This window comes from Fundulus heteroclitus, chromosome 21 (genome assembly GCF_011125445.2).
Source record: "Fundulus heteroclitus isolate FHET01 chromosome 21, MU-UCD_Fhet_4.1, whole genome shotgun sequence".
Lineage (NCBI taxonomy): Eukaryota > Metazoa > Chordata > Actinopteri > Cyprinodontiformes > Fundulidae > Fundulus > Fundulus heteroclitus.
This window is the reverse complement of record NC_046381.1, coordinates 9,221,537-9,241,536: the sequence shown is the minus strand read 5'-3', so window position 1 is coordinate 9,241,536 and position 20,000 is coordinate 9,221,537. Positions and strand designations below refer to the sequence as shown.

At 39.2% G+C, this 20,000-nt stretch overlaps 1 protein-coding gene across 2 annotated transcripts in view; it reads left to right on the top strand.

Annotated features, from left to right (window-relative positions):
- The window catches only part of pou6f2 (POU class 6 homeobox 2), a 115,529-nt gene extending 95,757 nt beyond the window's left edge, over positions 1 to 19,772 (top strand). The window contains exons 9-10 of one of the 2 annotated variants that reach the window (XM_036125387.1): positions 9,515 to 9,683; positions 17,579 to 19,772. In XM_036125387.1, coding sequence (XP_035981280.1) covers positions 9,515 to 9,683; positions 17,579 to 18,086 — 677 coding nt within the window. In that variant the 3' untranslated portion in view covers positions 18,087 to 19,772. The remainder of the gene's footprint in view (positions 1 to 9,514; positions 9,684 to 17,578) is intronic. The other variant, XM_036125388.1, reaches the window with a different exon arrangement.
- Positions 19,773 to 20,000: the final 228 nt, after the last annotated feature.

Here is a 20,000-nt window from a genome sequence, read left to right as displayed (position 1 = left end):
TAAAAAAACTAAATCAGCACATTCATTAAATCTTCCCTCCATTACTGATCTGTGCTTCGTGCTAGTTAGCAACATCTACTTCCTGTTTATTACAGCCAACGTCAACGTATGACGACATTACGCTGTGCGTCGCCTGGTTAATTCGTTACAAACCAATAAATGGAAACAACTCTTGATGCACATTTTCTTTTTTGCAATATTTTCAAAGTTCACTCAAAATTTGTACTAGAATTAGATGGAAACACAGCTACTGACTCCACAGACACCATTTTGCATGAAGGCCCAAAAGTCTATTTCTGGTCTCATTGGATCAGAGCACCCAAATGTTGCTGTGCCCCTTCATGTCCTTGTGGCAAAAAGCAAACTGGTATTCTCAAAACTTTCTTTCAACACTGGCTTTCTTCTTGCCGGTCTTCCATGAAGAACACAGTCATTATCTAATAATAAAGCAGGCTGAACTAATTAGGTGAATTCTGAAGACAATGAGTTGCATTATCTTTTATTTTCTGCTTTCGAGGTAAGGGATGTGCTTCAAACTTTTCAGATTTTTATATGTGAAAAAAAAATCAATCTGTGTTATTTTTTCCTTATACTTTACAAATATTAACTGCTGCAGTTTCAGTTGGTCCGTCATATAAGATTCCAACAACATTCATTCATATAATTAGTAATGTGTTGGATATTTGGTAATGGCGCCACGGATGGCAGCCTTGGTACTTCACTCTCTTGCATTTTGCTTGCTTTTGTGGGTTTCTTCTGCTCTGTGCCACCATTCTGTCATCACTTTCACTAAAGAGGGACTCCTAAACATCAGACAGTCCTACCTAGGCATTTTTTCCCCTCTATTTTCATCAACCCCAACTTCACCGATTTAGCTAGTGCGCAGTGGCTCTCTATGGGATTTACTGCAGACACAGACAAGGTAAACGGGCAGGCAGCTAATGAAGGTTCTGCAGCTCTCCGCACTCTTACCCTGCTCCCTGGCTAACAAAATTGACTAAGTGATGCGTCTCCACTCATCGTAGATATGCACCCCTCTGTTTCGCTGAAACCTAGCTCAGTGATCACATCCCGGACAAGCGGACCAAAGCGCAAAGCTCGCGGTAAAAAGTTAAGGTGGAATCGGCTTTTAAACAAACAAACGTTGGTGTACTGGTGTCACAGAATTACAGAAGAGATGTAGCCCTCACCTGGAGTCGTCTTTTTATAGACTACACCATATTATTCAAATAGTGAGTTCTTGTTTGTTTTGGTTGGTGTTTACATCCCACCACAATCCTGCACATCAGAGTCTGAAGACAGCTCATAGGAGACCACTGTCTGCTTTATCTCATCCCAACTTATAGGCAAAAAGTAAAAACCTCTCTAAGACTGTAGTTAAAGCTGTTAAGAAGTGAACTGAAGAGGCAAAGCCAAAGTTAAAGGCTTGCTTTGACTGCATATATTGAAATACTTTAAATACTTCACCCACTGACCTGAATAAGCTTGCTCAAACTATCACTTAATACATTAGCATTCGTGTGGACATGTGCAGACCTTTCCCACACTCAATAAATCATGGTTCACATCGCATCTGAGGAGGCTGCGTGGAAACAACATCCTGAACCACCTCAACCTCCTAGGGATGTACACCATGGATCCTGTTTGTGGACTTCAGCTCAGTCTTCAACACCAAGCAATTAGGTTAGCAGAGAATATCATCAGGGCTGACCTTCCCTCCATCGGACCTGTACAGGAAAAAAGAAGCTAACATCTTTGCAGATCCCAAACATCTCTGATCTACTCAAGTGTTCAGATCAGCAGCATTAATTCAACCTGGTCTTCCACTATATATACATATTTTAGCAGTTTGTATGTAAAATGTAAAAAGCGGAACCAGGTTTGTGGTTGTAAATCTAGCTGAAATGTTTTCAAAACAACTTTAATACCTTTATTTTAAATTAGCATGCCTAGATTTCTGCCAGTGTTATTTGCCTGTACATGATGTAAAATTACCAACACAGTAAGATAAGTACAGGACTTTAGACTTTGTTCCTCTAATAAAAGAAAGATCTGAAAATGAAAATACGACGCCGAAATGTGAACAAGTTTGAGACGTAAAAATAAGGTTTCAAACCATTGCTAATTTTATCCAATACTTTACCATATAGGTGAATGTTTTTTGGACTAAAACTATCTCCAAAATGTCTCTTAATCATCTGTTATAATAGAAAACCATGGAAGCTTCAGGAATAATTAGCCAGCTGCCCTCTCTGACCTTAATCCATTTTGGTCATTTTTTTTCCCATCTGTGGATTAATCTTTACTTGTTGGTTTATAAGCAGCTGATTTCTTTATGTGAGAAATAGCAAAAAATAAACCAAAGTGTGTATGTTCATCATTGTGCAGGAACACGTCAGCCTGTGCAACGCTGTAGTTTGTTATCTTTTTATTCGTTCGATCACAGTGGTGCTCCGTGTCACAGAGGAGCAAGAAATCAGGCTTTGTCTGCACAAGCAATATTCGTTCCAAGGATTAGTCTATAGTTTTCTTTTAAAGCAATTTGTTGACAAAAAGAAAAATGAAGACAAGTACAAACTAAAGAACAAAAACATGTTGCTTATAAACCCATATCCACTTAAGTTTGCCATTTAATTGATGAACCAGATGAGTAGAAATGTGTTATTCAAAACTACTTTCTGACAAGAGATTCATTTATTATCTTATAATTTACATCAGTTACAATAATGTGTTTGCTAATTGAGAATGGCCACTCTACAGGCATTAGAAACTGTAGAACAAGCAGTCCTCTTCACAGGACAGCAGCAATATACTGTAAGCATGAAATATCACTTGTTGGGGATACAGCTTTATTAGAACTTTGATTTCTTATATTTGAAAACAATATTTCTTACCTTTCGCAACAACAAACGGATTGTTCTGTTGTCAGAGTCAGGATCAGATTTAGGAGACAGTGGATCTAGATCCTGATTTGGTGCCCTACCACCGCAGATTTATTTTATGCAAACAAATTCCAATAGATATTTAGCTAGATTATTTCCCAAATGACTTACAGTACCAGTCAAAAGTTTTTATCACTACCTCTGGGAACTCCTTCAAGACTGTTAGAAAACCATTTCAGGTGACTGACCTAAGAGGCTTATTGAGAAATTCAATTCAATTTTATTTATATAGCGCCAAATCATGAAACATGTCATCTCAAGGCACTTTACAAAGTCAAGTTCAATCATATTATACAGATTGGGTCAGATTATACAGATTGGTCAAAAATTTCCTATATAAGGAAACCAGTTGATTGCATCAAAGTCCCGACAAGCAGCATTCACTCCTGGGGAACCGTAGAGCCACAGGAAGAGTCATCTGCATTGTACATGGCTTTGCTGCAATCCCTCATACTGAGCAAGCATGAAGCGACAGTGGGAAGAAAAACCACCCATTAACGGGAAAAAAAAACCTCCGGCAGAACCGGGCTCAGTATGAACGGTCATCTGCCTCGACCGACTGGGGTTACAGAAGACAGAACAGAGACACAACAAGAGAGACAAAAAAGCACAGAAGCACACATTGATCTAGTAATCTGTTCTACATTAGATGGTAGTAGCGGGTGAGCCGTCTTCTCTGGATGATGTCACAGTTAACAGAACGCCAGACCAGGTGTACCTACTATGAAGAGAAAAGAGAGAGAACAGAAAGTTAAAGCAGAAATGACAACACATAATGCATAATTGAAGAACAGTAGAACTCAATATAGTGAGAAAATTAGATCCTGATATACTCCAGTAACCTAAGCCTATAGCAGTAAAACTATAAAGGTAGCTGAGAGTAACATGAGTCACTAGTTATAATTTTTGTCAAAAAGAAAAGTTTTAAGCCTAGTCTTAAAAGTAGACAGGGTGTCTGCCTCACGGACCAAAACTGGGAGTTGGTTCCACAGGAGAGGAGCCTGATAGCTAAAGGATCTGCCTCCCATTCTACTTTTAGAGACTCTAGGAACCACCAGCAGACCTGCAGTCTGAGAGCGAAGTGCTCTGTTAGGAACATACGGGGTAATCAGAGCTCTGATATATGATGGAGCTTGATTATGAAGGGCTTTATACGTTAGAAGAAGAATTTTAAATTCTATTCTTGATTTAACAGGAAGCCAATGAAGGGAAGCTAAAATTGGAGAAATATGATCCCTCTTGTTGATTTTCATCAGAACTCTTGCTGCAGCATTTTGGATCAGCTGAAGGCTTTGAACTGCATTTTGTGGACTTCCTGATAGTAAAGAATTACAATAGTCCAGCCTTGAAGTAACAAATGCATGGACCAGTTTTTCAGCATCACTCCTGGACAGAATGTTTCTAATTTTGGCGATATTCCAGAGGTGAAAAAAGGAAACTCTGGAAACCTGTTTAATATGGGATTTAAATGACATGTCTTGGTCAAAAATAACACCAAGATTTTTTACTTTATTACCAGAGGCCAGGTTAATGCCACCCAGATTAAGTGATTGGTTAAGAAGTTTATTTTTTGAGGACTCTGGCCCAAAGATTAAAACTTCGGTCTTGTCAGAATTTAGATGCAGGAAATTTAAAGTCATCCAGCTTTTGATGTCATCAAGACATGACTGCAGTCGAAGTAATTGATTGGATTCATCAGGATTTATGGATAAATATAGCTGAGTATCATCAGCATAACAGTGGAAATTAATCCCATGCTGTCTGATAATTTTGCCTATCGGAAGCATATATATAGTAAAGAGAATTGGTCCAAGGACTGAACCCTGTGGTACTCCACAGGTGACCCTAGAGTTTGAGGAAGATTTATTATTAACATGAACAAATTGGAATCTGTCTGACAGATAAGATTTAAACCAGCCTAATGCTTTCCCCTTAATCCCTACAGTATGTTCAAGTCTTTGTAGGAGAATATTGTGATCAACTGTATCAAACGCAGCACTGAGATCTAACAGGACAAGTATAGACACAAGTCCATTATCTGAGGCCATGAGAATATCATTAGTGACCTTCACCAGAGCTGTTTCAGTGCTATGATGAGCTCTGAAGCCTGACTGAAACTCCTCAAGTAGGTCATTACTTTGTAAATGTTCACAAAGTTGATTAGCAACTACTTTCTCAAGAATTTTAGATAAGAAAAGAAGATTAGATATAGGTCTGTAATTTACTAACTCATCTTGATCAAGGGAAGGTTTCTTAAGTAAAGGTTTAATAACAGCTACTTTCAAAACCTGTGGTACATATCCATTTACTAAGGATAGATTAATCATGTCTAAAATAGTGCCACTGATCAAAGGGAATATGTCCTTAAACAACTTGGTTGGGATTGGGTCTAACATACAGGTAGAAGGTTTAGATGAAGCTAAAATTTTAGATAGCTCAGAAAGCTCTACTGCTTCTAAACAGTTCAAACAGAAAGTGTCAAGAGTGTGCAAAGCAGGAATAAAAACGGGGAGGGAGGGGTGTCTTTGAAAAAATATAAAGCTGTATAATTCTATACACTTTTGCTTCATAGTGTGTTCATGAAAAGTCCTACGAATTAAGTCTGTAGGACTTGAAATGTGTAAAATACCAACTTTTAAAACAACGTTGATTTAGATAAGTAGATTCGAGTGGTGCCCACCAGGCTATATATCATTGAGCAGAAAACCATTATGTCCCTTTAAAAAATCGGTGATGCTACACATACTTAGCAAGAACCATTTTCTTAGTTATAATTTATTTTACCAGTGCAGAAGCCATTTGTTGCCCAAATATGAGGAAAGAATTTTAAATGCTCCCCTTCCATACGTGACCACTAGATGGCAGTAATATCTATTCGCTGTTCCTTTAAAGATTAATGCATGTTCTGTTTTTAGTAACTTTATTTTCTGAATCTGCTACGCTTGCTTTAAACCTTTTGACAACTATCTAGCTGAAATGTTTTTAAGCCAACTTTAATACCTTTATTTTAAATTAGCGCGCCTAAATTTCCGCCAGTGTTAGTTGCCTGTCTATGATGTAAAATGACCAACACAGTAGGATATGTACAGGACTTTAGACTTTGTTCCTCTAATAAATGAAAGATCTGAAAATGAAAATACTTAAAAGATAAGAAATAACTTTAGTACTGATGAGGTGTATCAGCATATTTTACCAGCATTCTGAAATAGCAATTATAATAATTCAGTTCACTTTTTGGAGAGAGATGATGAACCAACTCTACAAAATAAAAACAACAAAAACATTTTAATAATAATAATAATAATAATAATAATAATAATAATAACAGTTCTGAGCAACTCTCAAGACCCCTGGAGCAGCTCTAATGTTGCAGACTCTCTGTGCGGACAGCTTTTGACTGATTGTTTTATTTCTTTCCCGTTGACTGTCATTTCTGTGGTTTATTAAACTACCCAAAGTGCCGTTTGTTATGTATGATGAACATAAGTTTCATTCTCCCAGTGCGATGGCCTTTGGCAGGGCCTTATAAATCACTGGGGCTCAGCCTGTCAGCAGACAGCTACTGCCTTTAAAAACTCGGTTTTATTCAGATAAATGTTATTTGTCAGAGTCGATTCTCCTAAACTCCATGTAAACTCATTTCAAAGGCCACCATAGTTTCACAGAATTTAATAATAAAAAAGCAAGTTGCCATTGATCAACTTGTTGTGGACATTGTGTTTAGTTTATGTTTACTGGTACCTTGGAAAACATCGTATAAACAATTTTGGTTTATACAATGTTTTCAGCCAGGGTTTGCGATAAATAGGATTAATGCTTTATGCTGAGTATGAGCCACATCACTTCCTCCCAATATCATTTACAGCAAACATGTGCAGAGTAAAATCCTGTGACCGTCAGACTCGGAGGAAAGGAAATGTCATCATGTTCACTTGCTAGAAACAAGATTCCAGAAATGAACTGAAAAGCAGAGAATGTCTGTTAACAACCAGGCGAAAAAGTAAATCATAAATAAATAAGACGGCAATATTTTTTATGGTTGGCATCTTATTAGTCTGAAAAAAGTACCCGATGGTTCCTGCTTCGATCCTGTTTTATGCTCATATTTAACATAAATTATACACAGATTGAAATTTTCTGAAGAAAAAAAAAACAAAAGAAAGAAAAACTGGAACCGGGATTTGAACCAGGATCTAGTTTGGGTTTACTTGTCAAAAAAATTAATTAAAAATCTAAAAGTGAGCTCCAGCAACGTATCCCCCTGAAGAAAGTAACGCCTCTTAAACAGGCACCAGCTAAAAAGCTTCTCTGTGTTGAATTATTTAAAGTCATCAAGGGATTAAAGTCCAGATCCTAAATATTGTTATCCTTTCAGGATGTCCAGAATGGTTTGGGATCCTGATCAAGGCTTTTTTTTTTATTATTATTATTATTCGGTATTTGAGTCGCAGTTGGTATTTTCAGATGCCTTTTGTAGCACCTCCAACAAGACACGCTGTCACATTTTGCGCGGACAAATGTTAACAATCCCAGGCCTTTATCAATGTGCTCGGCTCTCGTGTTATTTTATCAATCTAAGTCTTTTTCAGAGAGCAGCTGAAACCCTAGACATTAAATTTTATAATGTTTAAACCAAGTCAAAAAGTTGATGGGAAGAATCTAGTCTGCGCATGATTAAAATGCTTGCGGCTGAATTATTTATGTGTTGAATTAAAACAAAAATAAGCATGGTAACGTTTGCCTAGCGCTTCATCAAACTGCTCATCCTCTCAGTAGGGGCAGGTTTTGGGTTATTCAGGTTTTGGATGCTCAAACATCTTTGAAGTTTGTGTGCGTCCGTTCTAATTAGAGAGCGTATATAGGGATCAATATTGTGCCGTTCAAAGTGTCCATGGATCTTACTTTTTCACATCATATGATTTTGCTTACTGGATTAACAAACTATTTATAAACCCCATAAAGCAATTTAGCTGATGTTGGGTCAGTTGCACCTTTTATTGCATTTTTTTTACATGTGCAGTTAATGTGGAGCCATCTGTTTATATGTGGGACTGCAGCACATTTTATCCAAACCCACAGTTTGATTTCAAGCATTTTGATTGGTCAGGGGGTCGGCAGATGGAGAAGGTCGCTCAAGGTGGCATTTAAGCAAAAGCTGCCACTGCCAGCAAACATCAGATTACTTTACTAAGTGTGTTTGCTTTATTTTTCTTGCATCAAAGAAGCAAAATTAAAAAAAATACTATAGAAAACATAATTGTTATTATCATTATGCTGTATTATTTAAGCTACTGCTTATGTAGGAATATGGTAAGAGAAAAGCATTTTTTGTTTGTTGGTTTTAAAAGAAATACTTTTATATTTTTGTTGTAAATTCCAAGGTTTCGGGGTACTTTCACTGACCATTTTAATACTGCAAGAATCTCATGTCGACCCAACTCTTATTGTTGTAAATAGTCTCATTCCCGTCTTTGTTTTGTAAAATGTGCTTAAAAATCTTGTATGAACTATTTTGTGGAGGCTTAGTCGAAGATTTATCGCTGCAGTATAAATGAGCCGAGTCCAAACCTTAAGTGGTGTTTGAGCCGTGACCCAATATCTGACGAATAATGTGGACCCAGAGGCTGGACCGGTGGAGAACTGCTTCCATTAGTCTTTCAATCTACTAAGTAAATAGCCTCCACTGGGAATGATGAAGAAATGCTCATCACAGTGGAGATGATGGGACCCGAAGAAGCCGCGAGTGCCACGAGTCTGCAGTCCCATCATCCTCGCAGCGTTCACACGTCTGGAGCTGCATCGCATATGCTGCACGTCACTTATGAGGCACAACGAGATGGCAGCCTCATAGATTTTTGCTTAAATACGCTTGGAGGAGTCCTTTAATAATTCATTGATAATGACCAGGATGAATTATTCAGAGGCACAAACTTTGCTTTGGTAAGCAGGATGCCAGGGCACCTGACATTGATGTACAATGTGAAATCACTTTTTATTAGCAGGGAAATTATTTAAAAACACTTCAGTGGAGGTATACAGACTTGCATTTCTTTCTTTGATGTTTTTTTTTTTTTTTTTTTGAGGGGGGCAAAAGTAAACGCTTTGAACTGTCTTAACTTAAGGTCATATTGAGGTAATAACATCTGTACACTTTCTTTATTGTGCCTCTGAGAGAGTTACCTTTTGATTAAACACGCTTTCATACAGAAATCTATAGCTGTGCACATTCTTTCTATTGAAAAAAAAAATAGAAATTGTTGTGTGTTTTTATCCATATGCTCTGCTATACTGTAACGTGCGAGATTTGCACTTTAAAGCCGATGCCATGAAAGCCTGTATTCAACGCCTCACATAAATTCATTTCTCAAAAACATCTCTCAGATGTGTGAGGTTTACAGCAAAGAGAAAATAACACGGTCTGACCCAGAGCGGGACTGTTTCTGAAGGTTGTTTAGAAACCATCATGATCTCACATGGCTGCGCGCTCGCCCCCATTCACGGCGGAAAATAAGCCGAGCGAGGGGATGAGCGGAGGGCTAATAAAACGAGGCGCGTGCGTTTTTGTGTTGCAGACCCGCAAACTGCCCCCAGCGAGGTGGACGGGGTCAACCTGGAGGAGATCCGCGAGTTCGCCAAAGCATTCAAGATCCGCCGGCTGTCCCTGGGCCTGACGCAGACCCAGGTGGGCCAGGCGCTCAGCGCCGCCGAGGGGCCGGCGTACAGCCAGTCCGCCATATGCAGGTAAGAACAGAGAGAGAAATTAACAACGGCGCTTTTTGGTTTTATTTCTCCTACTTCCGTCCTGATTCTGTCAAACGAAGGCAGGCGTGGCGGTGCGGCGTCAGTGAGCTGTCAGGTGCTCTCGCCTCTTTAATCCACGCTCTAACAGACATTATTAAGATATTAAACACATAATTGACCAACATGGCTTTACTCACCCTTCCAGCTTTCGGTTCCCCCCTGACAGCCCGCTGTTACTTATGCAAAATACATAGACAAGTATTAGCAGGAGCACTTAAAGCATTTAATAATTACTAAGGACATCGCTGTTTCCTCTGCCTGAACATGAGAGAGCTTGACGGCAACGATCTGTTAATAAGATTCTCATATTTTACCGCCTCTGTGAGTACAGTTTAGCCATAAACAGGCCATTATATATTCATGAGGCTATGATAAAATCTGTGTTTCATTCGTCCTGTTTTTCTGCTTCACTGACGTTTAGCATGAAGAAGCCAAATAAGCCACATTTGCCTGTCAGGTCAGAATAATTGGGCCGCGTGGCTTCAAAGAAATGTAAGAACTAAACAGGAAAGTAATTTTCTTTACAGTGCAAAAAGAACATTTTAATATTTATATTGAAAGTAAGCAATGAGAACATGCGGACAGTGTTTTTTTTTTTTTTTTACTGTTTTGCATCAATAATTCTGATTCCCGGTGTCTTTTTAATGGGCTTTGCTGATAACCTGCACTGTTTAGGTGAGGCAGCGCCGTCACGCACCTTTAAAACTTTCATCACATCAACATCAAACAGCCGATAAAATGTGAAACAGTGCATCAGGCCCGGACTAATGTTTAAAGTAAAAGAAAAGAAAAAAAAAAATCACATGAAATATTCACAGCCAGACATAATTCAAATATTTATAACATACATTAAAAGCCATTAGCTTCAAAAAAATAAACAGTGTGCGGGCTGCTGCGCACGCCGTTAAGACGATCTTTTTGTTGTCTGTGTGACATTAGACATGACATCCTAATGTTTTTAGATGAAGCGGGGGAACTTCACATGCTTTAGTTTAGTTAACATCAACATAGACATGAAGTTTGAAGATACGGACATCACTTTAGCTCTGGGGCTCCGGCCTTGAACCCAGACATCCAACAGACACTGACAGATGCTTCCATCTTGTCTGCTCTCATTGCTCAACATGTTTCCAGGCTCTTTATCAGCTTTTCTAAACAGGCACACGCATTACACCACGCTAAGCTCAGACGGGTAATGTGCTCCTTTTAGACAACGCGGGGCTGACTAAAACGTGGCTTGATTTTACAGAAATTAATGAATACAAGACATTTACTGTCAATAAAAGAAAAATTATTATGAATCCTCCGTTAGTTACTTTTCTAAAAACTCAACGTCACCTCAACTTTGAACCCATAATATCAAACTTTGTATACGAGCTGCTGATTAAAACTAATTAAATTGTTTCAAAAACACTTTTACTTGATGAAGGAGAGATTGTTCTTTGATAAATAACCTTTTTTGTCTCAGTTATAAGTGTACTTTAACTACTATAAGTACTTTCCATGGGCATAAGCGCCATTATATACCATTATATTCTTAATAAATCCTCTCTGGGATATTTAATCAAATATTAGGGAAGTACTATTAACTGAGCTTGTATGGAGTAAACCCCAATAGATTCAACATCCATCTGTTGCTTAAAAATCTTTGAAGTTGTTTGTTTTGTAATCCATCCACCCAGGAAAGCAAGTTCAAGTAAAAATCCTCAATAGCTCCTAAATTATTATGGCATTTATGGGATAAGTCTGAAATATGAGAGAAAGACATGAGGAAAGAGATTGAGGCGTATCGCAATACTCTAAATGGAATATAACATGTATCAGATACAAAAACCAACACGTTGAATCTACTGAGCGAGATGCATTTTAGGCTCTGCATGATCGAGCAGGAGATCTCAAATAGTTTATATTTGTCCCTTTTTTTGTACAGTTAAACTCAGGTGGCTGTAGAAGGTTGTCCTGGGTAGAGACGTCTACCCCCCAGTACTTTCCTCATAGCGCAGGATAGAAACTCATTGATACTCGACTGGTTTAGAAAAGACTTCCGTCATGTTTTGTTCATGTAAAGCTTCATGGTTGATGGCTGGATTTAACTCAATACTTAAGATTAAAATATCTCAAACACGTTTTGTTCAATCTCTGGGAAAGATGAACGTTCCTCAGAGGAATGTTGCAGTCGGTGTTGCTGATAAACTAAAAACTGTGCATTCAAGTCGGTGGTAGGATCAGCACAACATGACAAAACCAGAGATCTTTCCTCCCTGCGTCTTTGGTTTTATGAAGAGCTTGTTTAAGGCTGGTGTCGGGATTACGCAAAACAAAAAAATGACTTTCAGCCATTTGATCATCCTAATATAGATCCATAATATTATTATAAAGAATTACACTGCAAAGAGGGAACTAAAAGTAAGTGAAATTTTCTTGAAATCATTGTATTTTTGCTTGATTTGAGTAGCTAAATAAGACCATTTGCCAATGGAATAAGATTTTTGCACTTAAAATAGGAACAATTCATCTCCAATGTCTTATTTCAAGTGCAGGAAATCTAATTATCTTATTTTAGAGATGCAGCTTTAGCGAAAATTCAGACTGAAGAAACACTATTGCCTACCTCCATCAATCAGGGACTCATCCGCCTCCAACGCAAGCCAATCAGCTTTGAACTGCTCCTCCTCAAAGCCAATCAGCATCCTGGGTTCATCTTAAAAAGAACTCCACATCCTCATCTCGGCCTTGTCCTCAGCGAGCAAGCAGTGGCTGCGCGTGTCCGGTTTGGACTCTGTCGACCGGTTTCCACCCACCTCCATCCCCTTCTCCACCATCGTACCAAGCTTCGCCTGGCTTTCCTACGGTCCTCCTTCAACCTCGTTCCTATCAGAGTGTAATTCCTGCTGGACTCTCATGGAATTCCCAGCCACTCATTAAAACGGTCCGGCAGAAGACCGCCATGCTGAGCCTGGTTCTGCCAGAGGTTTCTTCCCAAGGGGGAGTTTTTCTCTCCACAGTCGCTTCATGCTTGCTCATCATGGACAGTTCATGCAAACCTGTGTTTATCAAGTTGGACATCAAGCTCAAACAGATCATCATATGGACTGAACAAACTTTGCTTATCTCCACTCCACCACCAGTTTCAGACCCGGGGGGAAATATCCCTATTCTCATACGCCTGCTAATGCATATTCAAGTATAATTCAGCGTGAATTTTTCCTGCCGAGGTCTGAGCGCCAAACTCTTAAAATATTGTATCAATAAAATTCTTCTAATTGCCTTTTCTTTCTGTGTGAGTTTTTCAGATTGAAATGAATTGTTCCTATTTCAAGTGCAAAAATCTTATTCCATTGGCAAATGGTCTTATTTAGCTACTCAAATCAAGGAAAAATACAATGATTTCAAGAAAATTTCACTTACTTTTAGTTCCCTTTTTGCAGTGTACTACACAAACAGAAGGAAAGATAAAACCTAATTAGTTAAGATTTAGTCTTTTTTTTTTTTTTTTTTTGCTAATGAGCAAACATTCAGCAGCACCTATAACTCAAACTGCTCAGATTCCTTTATTAAAACTAAAAGAGACCCCCACCCCCTAACATACCCCCCATCCTGGCGCTCCAGAGGAGGGTCTGGGCACCCCAGCTGAGCAGCTCTCATCTCATTTTAGTATCTGCGGTTCCTGCTGATCCATAAAATGTCCCGTCTCCAGTGACTCTTCATATTTATAATGTATTCCCTCAGTGCGGAGCCCTCCTCTCTGCGCTGTTTAGGACGGGGTTATAAATAAAACCTGCTGTCGCTGATGACGAATGCGTCGACGAGGTGCAGAAACAGAGGAAGTTCATGCATGCTTGGCCGTCTCGCCCTCAGCTCACCTCGCCATTAAAGTTGGCTTTTTTTTTACCGTTTTCCCTAAGAGAGCAAAGCTTCAGTGTGGCTTCTGTTGTTTCTATAAGAGCCACTTTACTAAAAGCATTTCCACTGCGCTTTGAAGGAGTTATATAAGAAAAAAATACCATAATCTTATCAGCTAACGTTCATTAATGAGTCGAATTCCTGGTAAATCCTGAAAATCTCTCAGTTTGACCTGCTGCCTTCAACGTGGTTGATGTTCATCCTCAGTAACGGCAGCATCTCCATAATTTCTGACCACCACATTCAAAAATAAAGAATATTTAAAAAAAAACTGTAACACCATTTTGCCAAGTTCCTCTCTTAAAAATCTAAAACATCAATAAGCAACTAAACCTTGCAAAACGTTTTATGCTTCTTTCTCCTAAACGTTCTTACGCTGTGACCACAAACATTCATGGATTTTATTTGGATTATAAGGGACGGAGCAACATAAACTGCTGCATGATTGTGTGAGGCAGAAAATAGATTTTAATAAATAAAAAGGTGTGCCGTGCACTAGGGATGGGCTTTTATCTCGTGATTTATTGTCATAAAAAAAAACTTTTCTTCATCATTAATGGAATAAATGTAGATAAATTTGCAAACCACAAAACCATTTTGGTTGGTATTGTTTTGCTATTTTCTTCTACATTTGATTTCATGAGAGCTTCAATACTTTGAAAATATAATTAATGGCAATTATTTTGGCAATACTGTAGACCGTGATGGAGTGGACTGTTTGATCAGTGTGATGCATTTTTAAATAGCTTTCTCATTATCACAATAAAAAGCACAAATATTACCAGAGAATCTCAGGTTAAATAAAATCTTCATTTTTCCCATCCCTAGCATGCTCAGTGAAACATGGCGGAGGCAGCATCATGCTGTGGGTTCATGTCTTTAAATAGCAGCATAAGCCAGGTTCTCTGCCCCTGCAGAAGAAAAGCATCCCTATAGCATTATTCTGCCACCACCGTGTTTTACCATACAAGTCACACTAGGGCTGGGAGATAAATAGATTTAGTCGATCAATTCAAATTTAACATTTTTTAAGATTACATTTTTGGAAAATCTGGATTTTACTTTTTCAATGCACTCATTGGGCTTCCATGAAGAGAACAGCAGCAATGCTGAATCTATGTTTAGGATAATATATTGTCTTTCTTTACCATAATATGAGGCACTTTAATTTATTTATTTACTTTTTTTAAATTAATTTGAAGTTACACAAGTGAGGTGAAGGCTGTTCTTAGCTCATTGTGTAAAATGTTTAGTTAGATTTTTATTGTTTATTGTTTTACAAGCTTGTATTTAGTTGCACTTTAAATTCAAGTCAACTCCCAAACAAAATACTTGACATAAAATCATGTTTTTAAAGTAATTTCTTTATTTTCTTTTTGTGAAACAAAAAGGAGGAAAAAAACATTGATTTGTAGGATTCGGTATAATAAAGTCAGACATTTTATTATTTAACCATGTCGCCCAGCCCTATGCCTTACTTTTTTAGGTTTTTATTTTTTTTCAAAGGTGACTAAAGGTGAAAAAGTGAAGAATATTTTGCCATGTACTATAAATGTGAAACAAATGCAAAAAGGGGAAAAAATTTTATATAAAATGCATCCATCCGTTCATCCAACCAGTCAGCAGGTTCTGAGGATTCTAACAAACATTCGCTCGAACAGGGATAATTTTTCAGTAATTGGTCTTTCACCTCTGAATATAATTACCAAATACCAAACAGGTACTTGCGTTCCATAATAGAGCATAATGCTTATTAAAGGCACGTTCTGGCAGATAATCCTAAAAAGCATCACAGGCATGAGAGGAATCTTCTCATTACACCTGACAGGCCCTGAGCTGCCTCATCACAGACACTGATTAGTTAATATCGCTCCACAAGGTCTGAATGTGTCGTTAAATGTGACGTGAGAGCGTCTTAGCCCAGAATATTTTAAACTGTGTGTCAAATCTGTGTTTTGATTAGAAATGTATTTTTGTCTAAGTGCATGCAGAAGAGGATGTTTTGGTGTTAATCTGGGGATCAGAATGGAGACATTTGTGGTAATTGCTGCTTTGTTTTGCTGTTGATGTCAGAACAGTTTCCGGCATGCTTTCTCTGCTTTAGCTGGGTTTTAGCTAGCAGCAGCAATTCCTCGTCCCACTGTGGCCGGTGGGGGACAGAGGAGCTGCACAGCTGTAGCCAGACAGTTAAACACAGCAGCAGCAGCAGCAGCAGCAGCAGTAGCTGCAGGCGCTGCTGCTGCTGCTGAGCTGGTTCTAGGTGCAGGACGCAGACGGACTGCTAGACGTTGGTCTCTCAGGGTTCCTACGCAGATCTGAGTTTGGTCCACATCAGCAGAACTGTGGGAGAACGCCTCACGCTCCAGGCTGATCTCTTTTCCCAGCCGTTACATCCATCCATCCAACCAACATCCAACAAACATCCAACCAACCCACCATCCAACAAACATCCATCATCCAACAAACATCCAACCAACCAACCGTTCATCTAACAAACATCCAACCAACAACCATACAACAACCAACCGTCCAACCATCCATCCATTCATCCATCAAACAACCAACCAACCAACCATCCATCCATTCATCCATCAAACAACCAACCAACCATCCATCCATTCATCCATCAAACAACCAACCAACCAACCATCCATCCATTTATTTATCAAACATCCAACCAACCATCCATCCATTTATTTATCAAACAACCAACCAACCAACCATCCGGTAATCCATCAAACAACCAACCATCCATCCATTCATCCATCAAACAACCAACCAACCAACCATCCATCCATTCATCCATCAAACAACCAACCAACCAACCATCCATCCATTTATTTATCAAACATCCAACCAACCATCCATCCATTCATCCATCAAACAACCAACCAACCAACCATCCATCCATTCATCCATCAAACAACCAACCAACCAACCATCCATCCATTTATTTATCAAACATCCAACCAACCATCCATCCATTTATTTATCAAACATCCAACCAACCATCCATCCATTTATTTATCAAACATCCAACCAACCATCCATCCGGTAATCCATCAAACAACCAACCATCCATCCATTCATCCATCAAACATCCAACCAACCATCCATCCATTCATCTATCAAACATCCAACCAACCATCCATCCGTTCATCCATCAAACAACCAACCAACCAACCATCCATCCATTCATCCATCAAACAAACATCCAACCAACCATCCATCCATTCATCTATCAAACATCCAACCAACCAACATCCATCCGACCAACAACCATCCAACCAACCAACATCCATCCGACCAACAACCATCCAACCAACCAACATCCATCCAACCAACCATTCAACCAACAAATAACCATACATGCATACATACATACATCCAACCAACCAACATCCATCCCTACATCCATCCAACCAACATCCATCCATCCACCCATTCAATCAACTGACTGTCCATCCATCCAACCATATATCCAACCAATCAACCAACATCCATCCAACCACCCATACATCCAACTATCCATCCAAGCAACCACCCAACCATACATCCATACATCCAACCAACCATCCATCCATCCATCCATCCATCCGTCCATCCATCCATCCATCCATCCATCCATCCAATCAACCAACCAACACACCTTCCATTCATGCAACCAACCATTCATCCGTCCATCCATCTAGTCTGTGATTTTCTTCCAGTTCGATATTAGTGAAAATGTGTATTTGTACTTTATAACTGGGCTAACTAGGACTGAGAACTCTTTAAATGTACGGTGTGTATGTCAATTTTATATAAAAATGTGTAGGAACCCTGGTTTGAGTCCCTGAGGCATTCTGGTTGAGGAGACTAAAAGGCAGGCGACTTATCCCTTGTTCTGGCAGGGCACCTGAGTAAGATTCTTTTTTCTCAATTCTCCCCAGACACACCATCCTGAGAAGCCACTTTTTCCTACCACAGGAAGCCCAAGAGAACACTATAGGTAGCAGTCTGACAGGCAAACTGAACCCTGGCCTTTTATATCCTGCCAGGTTTGAGAAGTTGGACATCACCCCTAAAAGCGCCCAGAAGATTAAGCCTGTTCTGGAGCGCTGGATGGCCGAGGCTGAAGCCCGCCACCGATCCGGCATGCAGAACCTGACTGAGTTTATTGGGAGCGAGCCCTCAAAAAAACGCAAGCGGCGGACCTCTTTCACCCCGCAGGCGCTGGAGATCCTCAACAGCCACTTTGAGAAGAACACGCACCCCTCTGGACAGGAAATGACGGAGATAGCGGAGAAACTGAACTATGACAGGGAGGTGGTGCGCGTGTGGTTCTGCAACAAGAGGCAAGCCCTGAAAAACACGATAAAGCGCTTGAAACAGCCCGACCTCGGCATGGCCACGCCACTGGACCCTCTCACCGACTCTCTGGAGGAGCTGCCCAAGTGACCGGCCGCTTTCAGCGCGTAAAAAGCGGCAGCCGTTACAAAACGAAAGCAAAGGAAAAACGGAAGCGGATGAGGACTGAAAAAAAAAAACCGTTGCCGAGTCACCGGGAAGGAGGAGAAACTTTGTGTTGTCAATGTGATCACCACAGTTCTGTAAATGACCTCTGCGCAAACCAAAAACATGAAAAAGAGATTAATATGTGAGAATTATGTATAAAAAAAAAAAGAAGAAGAAAAAAAAACATTACGGTGTGCTGTTTTAAAGAGTTTTAGACCCAGAACTGTCTCCCTAATTCTGGTTCCCCACGAGGAGGAATTTAGTAAAGAGAAACCAAATCCAAACACTATCTACCAAAGTCTGTTGCATCTAACTGCTAAGAATAATTTTGTAATGTAAATGTGCTCTAAATTTTTACATTTGTACTGGCAAAATCTAAGCTATATGTGTGAGTGTGAGTACACATTTTATCTTTGTCTCTTACTTTTTTCTTCGTTGTTTGAATGTAAATATTTAAAAAAAAAAAAAACGGGGTGAAAAAAAAGAAGCAAAACGTCTTCAGATGGAATCACTGATACATTTTCGGGGCAGAGAAACGAACCTTTGCTGTTGCATTATAATGTTGTTTGCCTCCAGTTGTGTTTCATCTATAAATATTTTCAGTCACAGTGTAACTTTGTACAACTTTTACAGGTATTTATTGATAACTGGGTGAGATTGTTGCAGGAAACGGAGGACTTTTAACGTGACGGCGGTCAGAACAACGAGGGGGTTTCCGTGTCGAGTCGTACTGCAGCTTTGTTTCTGTTGCCAAAGCCTGATAGCCAAAGAACACACAAACTTCAGCTCAAGGACTGGGGGGAGATCGTTCCTTTTTATTTCTTTATAATCACGTGGCTTTCTGCCTCCTTTTTCTAACGTGTTTTACTCTGTGTTGGAAAAAAAAAGATTCATGTCAAACAGCCTCAACTGTGTCTTCAGTAATTTCTCACCACAGCCGCTTGTAAAAAAAAAAAACGTTTCTTTTAGGTAGATTTGCCTCTGCATGCTTTAATCGGACCACAGATATCTCCTGGCATCTTAAAATGTACACATTAATCTGGATTATTTTTTTTTTTTCCTGAAAATGAACACGCTGAGCCTTTTTTAATACACTCTAACGCTGTCCGACTGTGCAAGACTGGAGCTTAACCAACCGAGCTCATTCTTTTGCTGTATTTGTTTTTCCTTTACTTGAATATCTCACAAAAAACTGTGCTTCTCTGCAAAGAATGGCGTTTTGTTCCTTTCATATTCTGAATTCCTTCAGCTGAGCGAAGGTCGCCTCTCGTTAAATGAGGCTTTATTTCTCTTTCTCTGAATGTTTTTATTTAAACTGTCCTCATGGGGGTTGTATTTCTACGGTGATTTTTATTTTATTTTCCAAATCAGAATTATGGTTTTTGGAGTTATCTGAATCCCTGAGTATTTTTAATTTTTTTTGATTCATCCAGGTTCTGCGCCTTACAAAGGTCCCACTAGCCCTATGAACATCTGCCACATTTGGTCGTGTAACAGTCTCTGAATTTAGCATTTTTTAGTTTTAGCTTGTTTTGTAATAAACCAACACAAAGCAATGCATAATTCTGACGCAGCAGGAAAATGATGCAAAGGTTTGTTTTGTTTTTACAAATAAAAATCTGAAAAGTGTGGCATGCATATATTTTCAGCTCCCAGACGTAAAAAGTTGGCAGCACCATCGTTTCTCTGCAGCTACAGCTTCAAGTCTTTCTGAGCAAGGCATTTTTTTTTTGTCCGCTCTTCATTCAGATCCAGGTCAAAGCCCTCATTTATCTGTGCTATCGGCCTGTCTGTTAAAACAAACAAGGCAGTTTATCAAGTTTTAAAAATACTGTTTAAAATGAGAAATTTTAAGAG